The sequence below is a fragment of the Chiloscyllium plagiosum genome, unplaced genomic scaffold (genome assembly GCF_037043375.1).
Source record: "Chiloscyllium plagiosum isolate Xiang-an unplaced genomic scaffold, Cpla_swu_hap1 HiC_scaffold_7, whole genome shotgun sequence".
Lineage (NCBI taxonomy): Eukaryota > Metazoa > Chordata > Chondrichthyes > Orectolobiformes > Hemiscylliidae > Chiloscyllium > Chiloscyllium plagiosum.
Window position 1 is genome coordinate 111,562,524 of NW_028270145.1, and position 14,604 is coordinate 111,577,127.

At 48.5% G+C, this 14,604-nt stretch overlaps 1 protein-coding gene across 1 annotated transcript in view; it reads right to left on the minus strand.

Moving 5' to 3' along the window:
* Positions 1 to 14,604, minus strand: part of LOC122551951 (receptor-type tyrosine-protein phosphatase-like N) — a 241,737-nt gene that overhangs the window by 132,995 nt on the left and 94,138 nt on the right. The window contains exons 10-11 of the mRNA XM_087989355.1: positions 9,787 to 9,873; positions 3,781 to 3,860 (exon numbers count right to left, since the gene is read on the minus strand). Coding sequence (XP_087845481.1) covers positions 3,781 to 3,860; positions 9,787 to 9,873 — 167 coding nt within the window. The remainder of the gene's footprint in view (positions 1 to 3,780; positions 3,861 to 9,786; positions 9,874 to 14,604) is intronic.

Sequence of the window (14,604 nt, forward strand, 5' to 3'; positions counted from 1 at the left end):
GAAATGAGTATTAACATTTCATTTGCCTTCCTAATTACCAGCTGAACCTGCATGTTAACCTGAAGAGAATTCTGACCTAGGACTCCCAAGTCCCTTTGTGCTTCAGATTTCCAAAGCCTTTCCCCATTTAGAAATAAGTCTGTCTCTACTCTTCCTACCAAAGTAGGTAACCTCATACTTTCCCACACTGTATTCTCTCTGCCACTTTGCTCACTCTCCTCGTCTGTCAAAGTCCTTTTGCAGCCTCCCCGCTTCCTCAACACTATCTGCTCCTCCACCTACCTTTGGATCATCTACAAATCTAGCAACAATGCCCTCAGTTCCTTCGTCTAAATGGTTAATGTATAATTTTTTTTTAGATTAGATTCCCTACAGTGCAGAAACAGGCCCTTTGGCCCAACCAGTCCACACCGACCCTCCCAAGAGTAACCCATCCAGACCCATTTCCCTCTGACTAATGCAGCTAACACTACAGGCAATTTATCATGGCCAATTCACCAGACCTGCACATCTTTGGACTGTGGGAGGAAACCCACGTAGACACAGGGAGAATGTGCAAACTCCACACAGAGAGGCTGGAATCGAACCTGGGTCCCTGGCGCTGTGAGGCAGCAGTGCTAACTGTGCCACTTGTGTGAATAGTCTCAACACCGACCCCTGTGGAACTTCATTCGTCATAGGCTGCCATCCTGAAAAAGACCCCTTTATCCCCACTCTCTGCCTTCTGCCAGTCAGCCAATCCTCTATCCATGCCAGTCCCTTGCCCCTAACACCCCATGAGCTATTTTCTTATTTAGCTGCCACCCTGTCAAAAGCCTCTGCAGCCCCCTGTTGCTAGGGTTGGAGGATTTGAGCTATAGGGAGAAGCTAAACAAGCTGGGGCTGTTTTCCCTGGAGTGTTGGAGGCTGAGGGGTGACCTTATAGGGGTTTATAAAATCATGAGGGGCATGGATAGGGTAAATAGACAAAGTCTTTTCCCTGGGGTCGGGGAGTCCAGAACTAGTGGACCTAGGTTTAGAGTGAGAGGGGAAAGATTTAAAAGAGACCTAAGGGGCAACTTTTTCACCCAGAGGGTGGTACGTGTATGGAATGAGCTGCCAGAGGAAGTGGTGGAGGCTGGTACAATTGCAACATTTAAGAGGCATTTGGATGGGTATATGAATAGGAAGGGTTTGGAGGGATACGGGCCGGGTGCTGGCAGGTGGGACTAGATTGGGTTGGGATATCTGGTCGGCATGGACGGGATGGACCGAAGGGTCTGTTTCCGTGCTGTACATCTCTATGACTCTATGACACCAACCCTTCTGAAAATCTAACGTCCTCAGAGAGAAGTTTAAAAATTAGAGATGGGCAACAAATCCAGGCCCAGCCAGCGATGTCCCCGTCCAGTAAGTGAATTTAAAATGTAAAGTATGTACTGTTCAAGCCCACTCAGCGGAGAAGTACCTTATCTTTCAGACCATCAGGCACTGAACGGGAGGTGAAGGGTGAGTGGGGGGTTTGGTGGGGAAGGGGCAAGATTACAGTAATCGCCTGCTAAAGAGCATCGCCATCCGGGATCTACCTTAACGCCTGCAGTTTAGCAACCCCACCCCCCCCCCCTCACCCGCCGTCTACTCCCCTTTGTTGCATGTCCTTAGCGAGGGGATGTTTAATTAATCTGTGCTTTTCTCTCGAGCAGGTGCACAGAGGTGGGGATGCCTGATGGGTGGGACACTTGCCCATGACCCACATTCAGTGTGAAGGTCACATCCATATTCAGGAGTGGGGGGGGGGTGAGTTTGCTCAGAGAATGCAGACTCCCCTCCCCACTGCCCGCAGTCCCAGGCAGACCGAGAGCTGCCCTTCAATCAGACAGCGACAGCGAGGTGCCCCAGCCCTGGGGAATAATTACCCCCACCCCCACTCCGGCTCACAACCTTCATTTCATTTCAATCAGGATCTTCCGAGATGGCGCAGCGCTGGCCCCGATTGTGGGAAGGGGGGATGGTTAATGAGAATCTGCTGCCACTCAAAATAGATTGAATACAAACTAGGCTCCCCCCATCCCCCCACCCTGTCCCCCATCGTCATTACCAAGGAAGGAAAGAAGGAACTTGCATTAACATAGCGCCTTTCACCACCTTTCAGGCGAATTCAGTCCTTCCCGAGGGTCAGGGCTGTGCAGTAATGCGTACACAGCCCTTTACTACATGACGCAGACCAGGCTGGGGGATGTCAGGTAGAGGCTAGCTACAGTCCACAATGAGGGGAAGGGGTCCCCCTGCCATTTACTCAGCTGAGGGGGATAGGGCAGAGGATTGAAGTTACATCTGAAAGAAGGCACCTCCGACAGTGTGGCACTCCCTCAGTACTGACCCTCCGACAGCGCAGCACTCCCTCAGTACTGACCCTCCGACAGTACGGCACTCCCTCAGTACTGACCCTCCGACAGTGCGGCACTCCCTCAGTACTGACCCTCCGACAGCGCAGCACTCTCTCAGTACTGACCCTCCAACAGTGTGGCACTCCCTCAGCACTGACCCTCCCACAGTGCGGCACTCCCTCAGCACTGACCCTCCCACAGTGCGGCACTCCCTCAGCACTGACCCTCCGACAGTGCGGCACTCCCTCTGCACTGACCCTCCGACAGTGCAGCACTCCCTCAGCACTGACCCTCTGACAGTGCGGCACTCCCTCAGCACTGACCCTCTGAGACAGGGAGATGGTTAGAGGGCGAGAACTAGACAGAGAGATGGGTAGAGGGTGAGAACGAGACAGGGAGATGGGTGGAGGGTGAGAATGAGACAGGGAGATGGGTGGAGGGCGAGAACGAGACAGGGAGATGGGTGGAGGATGAGAACGAGACAGGGAGATGGGTGGAGGGTGAGAACGAGACAGGGAGATGTGTGGAGAGCGAGAACGAGACAGGGAGATGGGTGGAGGGTGAGAACGAGACAGGGAGATGGGTGGAGGGTGAGAACGAGACAGGGAGATGGGTGGAGGGTGAGAATGAGACAGGGAGATGGGTGGAGAGCGAGAACGAGACAGGGAGATGGGTGGAGGGTGAGAACGAGACAGGGAGATGGGTGGAGGGTGAGAACGAGACAGGGAGATGGGTGGAGGGTGAGAATGAGACAGGGAGATGGGTGGAGAGCGAGAACGAGACAGGGAGATGGGTGGAGGGTGAGAATGAGACAGGGAGATGGGTGGAGGGTGAGAATGAGACAGGGAGATGGGTGGAGGGTGAGAACGAGACAGGGAGATGGGTGGAGGGTGAGAATGAGACAGGGAGATGGGTGGAGGGTGAGAATGAGACAGGGAGATGGGTGGAGGGTGAGAACGAGACAGGGAGATGGGTGGAGGGTGAGAACGAGACAGGGAGATGGGTGGAGGGTGAGAACGAGACAGGGAGATGGGTGGAGGATGAGAATGAGACAGGGAGATGGGTGGAGGGTGAGAACGAGACAGGGAGATGGGTAGACTGTGACAGAAGGAGGAGTAGTGGGGTTAAGGGAGGGGTAAGGAAGCGTGGGATATGAAGAGGGAAGTGGGAACGAGGTGTAAGTTTCCTTGAGCTCACTGTAAGTACACTCTGGGGCTTTTCATTGGAGAATTGTCTCGATGTATGTCATAAGCAGCCATCTCCAATTAGATCAGAGTCCTGCTATTGGTCACAGTGGCTGAATGATCGAGTGATGACCTCCCCTTGACCCTCCCTCATCCCCTTCCCGCCACCACACTCCCCCCGATCCTATAATTAGGGGTACACTGTAGGTGGGCGAAGGCTCTGTACTCACTGGCTTTATCAGCAACCTCATCGATGGTCAGATTTTGATCATTGTGTCGCAGTCGGAAGGTTAATGCTGGTCCAATGACGCTGAAACAGAAAGAATTACATTTATATCGCACCTCCCACGACACAACGTCTCAAAGCACTTTACCGCCAATGGCCTGCTGAAGCAGCCTATGAACTGTTGCAGTGGAGGAGCCAATCAGTGCACAGCAAGATAGAAGCGTCAAAAATAGGAACAGGAATAGGCTATTCGGCCCCTCGAACCTGTTCCGCCATTCAATAGGACGACGGCTGCTCCAATGTTGCTCTCATCCACTTTACTGCCCTTTTCCCGTAACCCTCGATTCCCCGACCGATCAAGAATTTATCTCATGGCTGAACATCTCAGTCCCCTGTTCCCAGTTTCTCCCCCATACCCTTTGATCCCTCTATCCCTGCGAACTATATCAGATTCCTTTTGAAAGCATTCAATGTTTGGGCCTCAGACTTCCTTTCTGTCCCTGGATCCTGCGACAAACAAGAAAAAATAAGAAACTGAGTGATCCTGAATGTTCACCAATTGTTGGTTCAGGCATAAACATTGCTCAAGATAACCAATGAGAACGTGGCTGGGTCTGTCTTTGAAAAGGTAGCCATTGGCATCCACTCGGGAGGACGGAGGGGGTATCTGCTGGATGCGCTGTTGCCTGTGCCCACTTGCCTCAGTGCCTTGTTGGGTGGCCTGAGTCTTCTGTTGAGGAGGAGGGTTGGCAGGTCCAGGGGAGGGAGCATCTGTCTGGGATAGCAGTGTGACCGACGGAGGAACTTGCCTGGACGGCTGCAGCTCCAAGAACGCTCAAGAAGCTGGACACCATCCAGCCGCTTGATCGGCGCCACATCCACAAACATCCACTCACTCCACCGCCGACGCTCAGGAGCAGCAGTGTGTACCATCTACAAGACGCACTGCAGATATTCACCAAGGATTCTTAGACAGCACCTTCCAGTTCTGAGGAAGGGTCACGCAACCCGAAACGTTAACTCTGATTTCTCTCCACAGATGCTGCCAGACCTGCTGAGCTTTTCCAGCAATTGCTATTTTTCTTCCAAACCCATGGCCACTTCCATCTAGAAGGACCAGGGCAGCAGATACATGGGAACACCACCCCCTGCAAGTTCCCCTCCAAGCCACTCACCATCCTGACTTGGAAATATATCGCTGTTCCTTCAGTGTCGCTGGGTCAAAATCCTGGAATTCCCTCCCTTACGAATAGTCCATTCGGCCCGTCACCATGCTCTCCACCAGTCAATATGATCAGTCATGGCCTTAGGCAGGGAATTCCAGGATTTTGACTCAGCGACACTGAAGGAACAGTGACATATTTCCAAGTCAAGATGCTAAGAGGCTTGAGGGGAATATGTGGCGGGTGATGTTCCCTTGTCCTTCTAGATGGAAGTGGTCGTGGGTTTGGAAAGTTTTGCCTGAGGGTCTTTGGTGAAGAACATCTTGTAGATAGTACACTATGCAGCTACTGAGCATTGGTGGTGGGGGAGTGAATGTTTGTGAGTGAGGTGCCAATCAAGTGGGGGCTGCTTTGACCTGGGCTTTAAGTATCTGCTTTGATTATGAGGTGTTTAGATTAAATGAATAAAGAGAAGCTGAATAATTGAGTGTTGTGCTCAGATTTAGTGGCAGGGAACTAGAGGCAACTGAAGGAAAAGGGTTTCACTGTACACCCAGTAAGTGGTCAGATTCTGGAACCAGGAAACGGAGACTGTGGTGAAGGGACATTTCAAATGAGCTGCCAGAGGAAGTGGCGGAGGCTGGTACAATTACAGCATTTAAAAAGCATCTGGGTGGGTATATGAATAGGAAGAGATTAGAGGGATATGGGCCAAGTGCTAGCAAATGGGACTTGATTGGGTTGGGATATCTGGTCGGCATGGATGAGTCGGACTGAAGGGTCTGTTTCCGTGCTGTATGTGTCTATGACTCTAAAAAGGGTGGGGATTGCAGGGCTATGCAAAGAGCTAGCATTGACTTGATGGGCTGAATGGTGACCCCCTTCTTCTGCAGTTCTCTGGTATAGCAGCAGGCTGGAGGGGCTAAGTGTCCTGTGCTGTCCCGAATTCCTGTCGCACCTTATGCAAAAAGGGGAGAGGAGTTGAGGGAAAGCCAATACCCTGAAGGGTTGAATGGTCACCCCTTTTATCTGAAGATAACCTTCACTGGCAAAGCTAATGACTCACAAAATCACCTCCATTTACAGAGACTGCAATAGACTGAATCCCACTCAGTGACTAAAGAAAATCTTTACAATAACTGGGAGAGAAACTTTCTGTTTAATGTTTTTGTGCATTTTCATACTGGGTTCCGTGGTAATGTCTGCCCCCTATTGTTGAGTTTCAGCATTATAACATTTCATCCAGTCTCAGTAGTTATTCCATTATTCCTAATAATAAAATCACCAGTTCCCTTTTCCCCAAAATAGAACTGAAAGAGCAGAAAATGAGGCCATTTCACCCTGCATTTTGTTGCTGGGCCTCTGAAGGAATAAGGAGAAAGTGAGGTCTGCAGATGCTGGAGATCAGAGCTGGAAATGTGTTGCTGGAAAAGCGCAGCAGGTCAGGCAGCATCCAGGGAACAGGAGAATCGACGTTTCGGGCATAAGCCCTTCCTGAAGGGCTTATGCCCGAAACGTCGATTCTCCTGTTCCCTGGATGCTGCCTGACCTGCTGCTCTGAAGAAATAATTCAACTGAGTGCCTGCAATTTTATTGCCACTTGTATTTTTTTTTCAAAACAAAATACAGTGAAGAGTGTTTAACGCACCATACCAGGTCACCCAGAGCACAGTAAAGGGAACCACCAACCAGAACTACAGAGAAAACATGCAGAAGGAGGCTATCGAACCCTCTGCTATTCAATATGATCATGGCTGAACATCCAACTCGTACTCTGTTTCCACATTCTCCCCACACCCTTCGGTCCCTTTTGTATCAGAGTCATAGGGATATACAGCACAGACTAATGCCCTTCGGCCCATCTCTTCTGTGCCTGTCAACAATAACCACCTTACAATTCTGATCCCATTTTCCAACACTTGACCCACAGCCTTGTGTGTTTTGGCATTGTAACTGCACATCCTTTAGCCCCAAGAACTACATCTAACTCCTTTTTAAAAACATCCAATAGTTTGGCTTTAACGGTTTTCCACCGACGCCCCATTCTCTGGGTGAAGACATTTCTCCTCAGGTCAGTCCGTAATGGCCTACCCTGTATCCTTACACTGTGCCATTGGACTGGTTCTGGACTCCCTGGTTATTGAGAACATCCTTCCTACATTTGACTTGTCTAGTTCTGTTAGAATCTTATAGGTTCTAACACCTGTTCCACACACCCTCCACCACCTCATCTTTTAGATAACCCCTGTGAATATAGTCCTAACTGACCCAGTCTCCCCTCATACATCAGTGCTGCCATCTCAGGATTCCGTCTGATTGACCCAAGTCTCATTTGAAAGCCACTTTTGGACCTGCCTCCACCACACAGTGTTTAGCGCATTCCACATCCTCACTATCAGCTGCAGGGAAAGGTCTACTCTCATGTCTCCATTGACTCATTTTCTAACCACCTTTTAAACCGGTGTCCTCTGGTTCTCAATCCTTCCACCAACGGGAGCAGATATTACCTCTAGACTATATCTAGACGCCTCCTGATTTTGAATACCCAGAACAAATCTTCTTTTAACCTCTGAGGAAAGCCTCTTCAAACCTCTCCAACCTTGAGCCTGATCCACCATTCAGTGAGATCAGGGCTGATCCATGGCCTTCCTCCATTACCGGTCCACATTCCTTCACACTTCTGCTGAACACAAATAAACTATCTCAGATTTAAAATGAACAACTGACCCAGCATGCACTGCTGTTCGGAGAAGAGTGTTCCAAGTCTCTCCCACCCTTCGGGGGGGTAGATGTGCTTCCAAACATCTCTCTGGAGTGGCCTGGCCCCCATTCTATCCAAGTGACTGAAGTTTCTTATTCTTGGAACCTTTGTTGTAAAACTCCTTTACTGTCTGCTCGATGTGTTCACATCCTTCCCCCACAGTGCACTGCTCAGAACTGCGGCCAATGCTTCCAGTGTTTGATACGAGCTCAAAATAAACTGTTTGTTCTTGTCCTTTATGCCCCAGGTTAATAAATCCCAGCATGCTCTACACTTTACTGACTGCAATTCCAACCTGCCCTGCCCTGTCAATGACCTCTTACAACCTCGCCACATGGAACTATAGAGTCATAGAGATGTGCAGTACAGACCCTTCCCCCCCCAACCCGTCCATGCCGACCAGATATCCCAAACTAATCTAGTCCCATTTTATCAGGCCAGAAGATGTGGGAGCAGAAATTAGGCCATTCAGCCCATTGAGTCTGCTTTGCCATTCAATCCTGATGAAGGGCTTTTGCCCGAAACGTCGATTTTCCTGCTCCTCGGATGCTGCCTGACCTGCTGTGCTTTTCCAGCACCACTCTAATCTAGAATCTGGTTTCCAGCATCTGCAGTCCTTGTTTTTACCTGCCATTCAATCATTTGCCAGCACTTGGCTCATATCCCTCCAAACCCTTCCTATTCATATACCCATCCATTTGCCTTTTAAATGTTGCAATTGTACCAGCCTCCACCACTTCCTTTGGCAGCTCATTCCATATATGCACTACCCTCTGCGTGAAAAAGTTGCCCTTTAGGTCCCTTTTAAATTTTTCCCCTCTCACCCTTAACCTATGCCCTCTAGTTCCCCACCCCAGGGAAAATACTTTGCCTGTTTATCCTATCCATGCTCCTCATGATTTTATAAACCTCTACAATGTCACCTCTCAGCCTCCGACCCTCCAGGGAAAACAGCCCCAGACTATTTAACCTCTCCCAAAGCTCAAATCCTCCAACCCTGGCAACATCCTTGTAAATCTTTTCTGAACCCTTTCAAGTTTCACAACATCCTTCTGATAGTGTAAGAAGACCAGAATTGCAAGCAATATTACAACAGTGGCCTAACCAATGTCCTGTACAGCCACAACATGACCTCCCAACTCCTGTACTCAATACTCTGACCAATAAAGGAAAGCATACCAAACGCCTTCTTCACTATCCTATCTACCTGCGACTACACTTTCAAGGAGCTATGAACCTGCACCCCAAGGTCTCTTTGTTCAGCAACACTCCCTAGGATCTTACCATTAAGTGTATAAGTCCTGCTAAGATTTGCTTTTCCAAAATGCAGCACCTCGCATTTATCTGAATTAAACTCCATCTGCCACTCCTCGGCCCATTGGCCCATCTGGTCAAGATCCTGTTGTAATCTGAGGTAACCCTCTTCGTTGTCCACTACACCTCCAATTTTGGTGTCAACTGCAAACTTACTAACTATATCTCCTATGTTCACATCCAAAACATTTATATAAATTACGAAAAGCATTGGACGCAGCATCAATCCTTGTGGCACTCCACTGGTCACAGGCCTCCAGTCTGAAAAACAACCCTCCACCACCACCCTCTGTCTTCTACCTTTGAGCCAGTTCTGTATTCAAATGGCTAGTTCTCCCTGTATTCAGTGAGATCTAACCTTGCTAATCAGTCTCCCATGGGGAACCTTGTCGAACGCCTTACTGAAATCCATATAGATCACATCTACTGCTCTGCCCTCATCAATCTTCTTTGTTACTTCTTCAAAAAACTCAATCAAGTTTGTAAGACATGATTTCCCACGCACAAAGCCATGTAGACTACCCCTAATCAGTCCTTTCCAAATAAATGTGAATCCTGTCCCTCAGGATTCCCTCCAACAACTTGCCCACCACTGATGCCAGACATTGTAACCCCTTTACTGCTCTGCGCTTTATTTAATATCTTTTCAAAGGATTCCCTTCAAAGTCAATCCTTCCCCCCCTCCTCTGCTGGAGTAGGCTGTGGTCTAATAATATTTGGGAAGTCATTCTCTAAACATTGGCTGTTCCCACCGCACTGTATTGACACTTACCTGATGTTGATGAAGCTGACTGTTGCAAGGTGTAGCTGGTGAGCCAAGGATTCCAGCAATTTAATCCCATCGGATAGAGTTAGGGGTCTGCAAGAGAGGGAGGGAGAGAGAGCGGGGGGAAAGAGATAGAGGGGTGAAGAGAGAGAGCACACAAGGGGGCATGAGAGAGACAGTATGGCCGGGGAAAGAGAGAGAGAGTGTGAGGAGGGAAGTTGGAGAGCCAGAGGTTGCAGAGTAAGAGAGAGTGTGAGAGCAAGGAGGAGAGAAAGCGAGTGAGTGAGGGGGAGAGAGAGAGAGAGAGAGAGAGAGAGAGTGAAGGGGAAAGAGAGAGTGAATGGGAAAGAGAGAGGGAGTGAGAGGAAAAAGAGGGAGAGAGAGTGTGAGGGGGAGAGAGAGCGAAGGGGAAAGAGAGAGGGAGTGAGAGGCAAAAGAGAGAGAGAGAGTGAGTGAGTGAGGAGGAAAGAGAGAGAGAGAGAGAGAGTGAGGGGGAAAGAGAGAGAGCAAAGGGGAAAGAGAGAGGGAGCGAGAGGCAAAAGAGAGAGAGAGAGTGAGTGAGGAGGAAAGAGAGAGAGAGAGAGAGTGAGGGGGAAAGAGAGAGAGCAAAGGGGAAAGAGAGAGGGAGCGAGAGGCAAAAGAGAGAGAGAGAGTGAGGGGGAAAAGAGAGAGCGAGGGGGAAAGAGAGTGTGAGGGGGAAGAGAGAGAGAGAGCACGATGGGGAAAGAGAGAGAGAGTGAGGGGAGAGAGAGCGAAGGGGAAAGAGAGCGCGGGGAAAATGTGAGAGAAGAGTGAAGTTAGACACAACAAATTATAGCACAAGACTGTGGAGATTAAGTACTCGAGATTGCACTCTCGGGGTTTAGTAGTCAGCCTATTTGGCTGCTCGTTAGTTTATGCTGTTCGAACGTTTGTGTCTAAATACTTTGAGATTCCAACGACAGATCACTGGCCTGAAATATAGGCCGCACACAACAATCAATAATGGAGGACCTTGTCATTCTGGCAGCTTGCTGAACATAAATTGCTGCTTACACCACACTGGTGACTGCACTTCACTGGCCAGGCCAGGCACTATAGAAATGCAGGCGGCGAGGCTGAACTGTTAAACAGTGACCTGAACATGAAACTACAAGGAGGCAGAGAGAATTTGGGGAAACTCACCCGAGGGACTGCTTCATCATTTCCAACCTCAGCAGCTCGGAGACAAAGAGCTGGTGGAGGAGGGAAAGCAACTGAGCGCGCTCTGCCACATGGAAACTCATTTGAATGTCACCACATGATCACAATAGGAAAATTAACTCGGAGGAGATACTCTGACACCGGACAGATCTCTGTGGTTCACATCAGCTGGATTGTCCCAACCTCTCTCTCTCTCTCTCTCTCTCTCTCTCCTGCCTCAGATTGATTTCAGTGAGGTAGCCAGGGTGGGATACTGAACCACTGACTGCTGAGTGAGCTGAACCTGGATAATAACCGGGCTAGGACTGATAAATGGTAATGACGTTAGAGAATGTCAAACACAGAACAGTACAGCACAGTACAGATCCTTCGGCCCTCGATGTTGTGCTGACTTTTTATCCTAGTCTAAGATCAGACGAACCTGCATACCCTACATTTTACTATCATCCATGAGCCAATCCAAGAGTTGCTTAAATACCCGGAATGTATTTGACTCTACTACCCTCGCTGGCAGTGCATTCCACACACCCACCACTCTCTGTGTAAAGAACCTACCTCTGATATCTCCCCTAAACCTCCCTCTAAAATCATACCTCCTTGTGATAGACATGTCCACCCTAGGGAAAAGCCTCTGGCTATCCACTCTATCTATGCCTCTCAACATCTTTTACATCTCTATCAAGTCACCTCTCATCCCTCTTCGTTCCAACAAGAAAAGCCCTAGCTCCCTCAACCTTTCTTCATAAGACACACCCTCCAGTCCAGGCAGCATCCTGGTAAATCTCCTCTGCACCCTCTCTAAAGCTTCCACATCTTTCCTATAATGAGGCGACCAGAACTGAACACAATATTTCAAGGGTGGTCTAACCAGGGCTTTATAGAGCTGCAGATAACATTGCGGCTCTTAAATTCAATCCCCCTGCTAATGAAAGCCAACACACCATACGCCTTCTTAACAAACCTATCAACCTGGTTGATACCTTTGAGGGAGCAATGGACATGGACCCCAAGATCTCTCTGTTCCTCCACACTACCAAAAATCCTGCCTTTAACCCTGCAATAGTGACTAAGGATGTAGTAGATTGCAGAGAGACATAGATAGGATGCAGAGCTGGGCCAAGAAGTGGCAAATGGAGTTTAATGCGGATAAGTGTGAGGTGATACACTTTGGACGGAGTAATCGGAATGCAAAGTACTGGGCTACTGGTAAGATTCTTGGGAGTGCAGATGAGCAGAGAGATCTCGGTGTCCAGGTACACAGATCACTAAAAGTTGCCACCCAGATTGACAGGGTTGTTAAGAAGGCATACAGAGTTTTGGCCTTTATTAATAGAGGGATCGCGTTCCGGAACCATGAGGTTATGCTGCAGCTGTACAAAGCTCTGGTACGGCCGCACTTGGAGTATTGTGTACAGTTCTGGTCACTGCATTATAAGGAGAATGTGGAAGCTTTGGAAAGGGTGTAGAGGAGATTTACTAGGATGTTGCCTGGTATGGAAGGAATGTCTTACGAGGAAAGGCTGAGGGCCTTAAGGCTGTTTTCGTTAGAGAGAAGAAGATTGAGAGGTGACTTAATAGAGACATACAAGATAATCAGAGGGTTAGATAGGGTGGACAGGGAGAGACCTTTTCCAAGTATGGGAACGGCAAACACGAGGGAGCACAACTTTAAAGTGAGGGGAGATAGGTATAAGACAGATGTCAGAGGTAGTTTCTTTACTCAGACAGTAGTAAGGGTATGGAATGCTTTGCCTGCAATGGTAGTAGATTCACCAACTTTAAGTACATTTAAGTCGTCATTGGACAGGTATATGGACGTACATGGAATAGTGTAGGTTAGATGGGCTTCAGATTGCTATGACAGGGCGGCGCAACATTGAGTGCCGAAGGGCCTGTACTGCGCTGTAATGGTCTATGTTCTATATCTGCATTCAAATTTGATCTTCCAAAGTGAATCACTTCACACTCTTTCACATTTAACGCCATTTGACACGTCTCAGCCCAGCTCTGCATCCTGTCAATGTCCCATTGTAACCTACAACAGCCCTCCACACTATCCACAACTCCACCAACCTTCGTGTCATCAGCAAACTTACTAACCCACTATTCCACTTGCTCATCCAAGACATTTATAAACAGCACAATGATCAGAGGTTCCAGAACCAATCCCTGCAGAACACCATTGGTCACCGAGCTCCAGGCTGAATACTTTCCATCTACAACCACCCTCTGTCTTCTATGGCCTAGCCAATTCTGTGTCCAGACAGCCAGGTTTCCCTGTATCCCATGCCTCCTTACTTTCTGAATGAACCTACTATGGGGAACCTTATCAAACACCTTGCTAAAATCCATATACACCATATCCACTGCTCTACCTTCATCAACATGTTTTGTCACATCTTCAAAGAATTCAGTAAGGTTTGTGAGGTATGACCTGCCCCTCACAAAACAATGCTATCTCCACTCAAACTAAGCTTATCTAAATAATCATAAATCCTGTCTCTCAGAATCCTCTCCAGAATTTGCCCACCACCAACATCAGACTGACTAGCCTGTAATTCCCAGGTTTATCGCTGTTCCCTTTCTTGAACAAAGGGAATAATATTTTCTACCTTCCAATCATCTGGCACTACTCCCATGGACAGGGAGGACACAAAGATCATCGCCAAAGGTGCAGCAATCTCTTCCCTCACTTCTGTAATAACGGCAGGTATATCCCGTCTGGCCCATGGGATTTATCTATCCTCATGCTTTTCAAAATTTTCAGCACATTCTCCTTCCTAACATCAACCTGTTCTAGCATACCAGCCTGTTCCACAATGTCCTCACACACGTCAAGGTCCCTCTCAGTAGTGAATACTGAAGCAAAGTATTCATTAAGGACCTCCCCTACTTCTTCCAACTCCAGGCACAGGTTCCCTCCACTAACTCTGAGCAGCCCTACCCTCACTCTGGCCATTCTCTTGTTCCTCACATAGGTGTAGAATACCTTAGGGTTTTCCTTAATCCTATTGCTAAAGCTTTTTCATGCTCCCTCCTAGCTCTCCAAAGTCCAATCTTCAGTTCCTTCCTAGCTACCTTGTAACCCTCTCCTCAACCTTAAGTAAGCTTCCTTCTTCCTCTTGACTAGATATTCCACATTCGTTGTCACCCAAGGTTCCTTCACCCTACATCCCTTCCTTGCCTCAGTGGAACAAACCTGTCCAGCACTCTCAGCAAATGCTTCCTAAACAACCTCCACATTTCTGCCATGCATTTCCCTGAGAATACCTGTTCCCAATTTATACTCCACAGTTCCTGCCTCATAGCATTGTAATTCCCCCTCCTGGGGAATATCATTGACCACAAACACAACTGGACTCTCAACATAAACACAGTGGTTATGAGAGCAGACAAGGGATTTGGAATCCTGCAGTGAGTAATTCATCACTTGCCTCCCCAAAGTCTGTCCACCATCTACAAGGCACAAGTCAGAAGTGTTTATTTTTATTTAATAATTTATGGGTGCCAGCATTTATTGCCTGTCTCTAGTTGCCCCTTAAGAAGGTGGGGTAAGCTGCCTTATTGAACCATGTGCTGTAGGTAGACTCCAATGCCCTGAGGGAGGGAATTCCAGGATTGTGACCCAGCGACAGTGAAGGA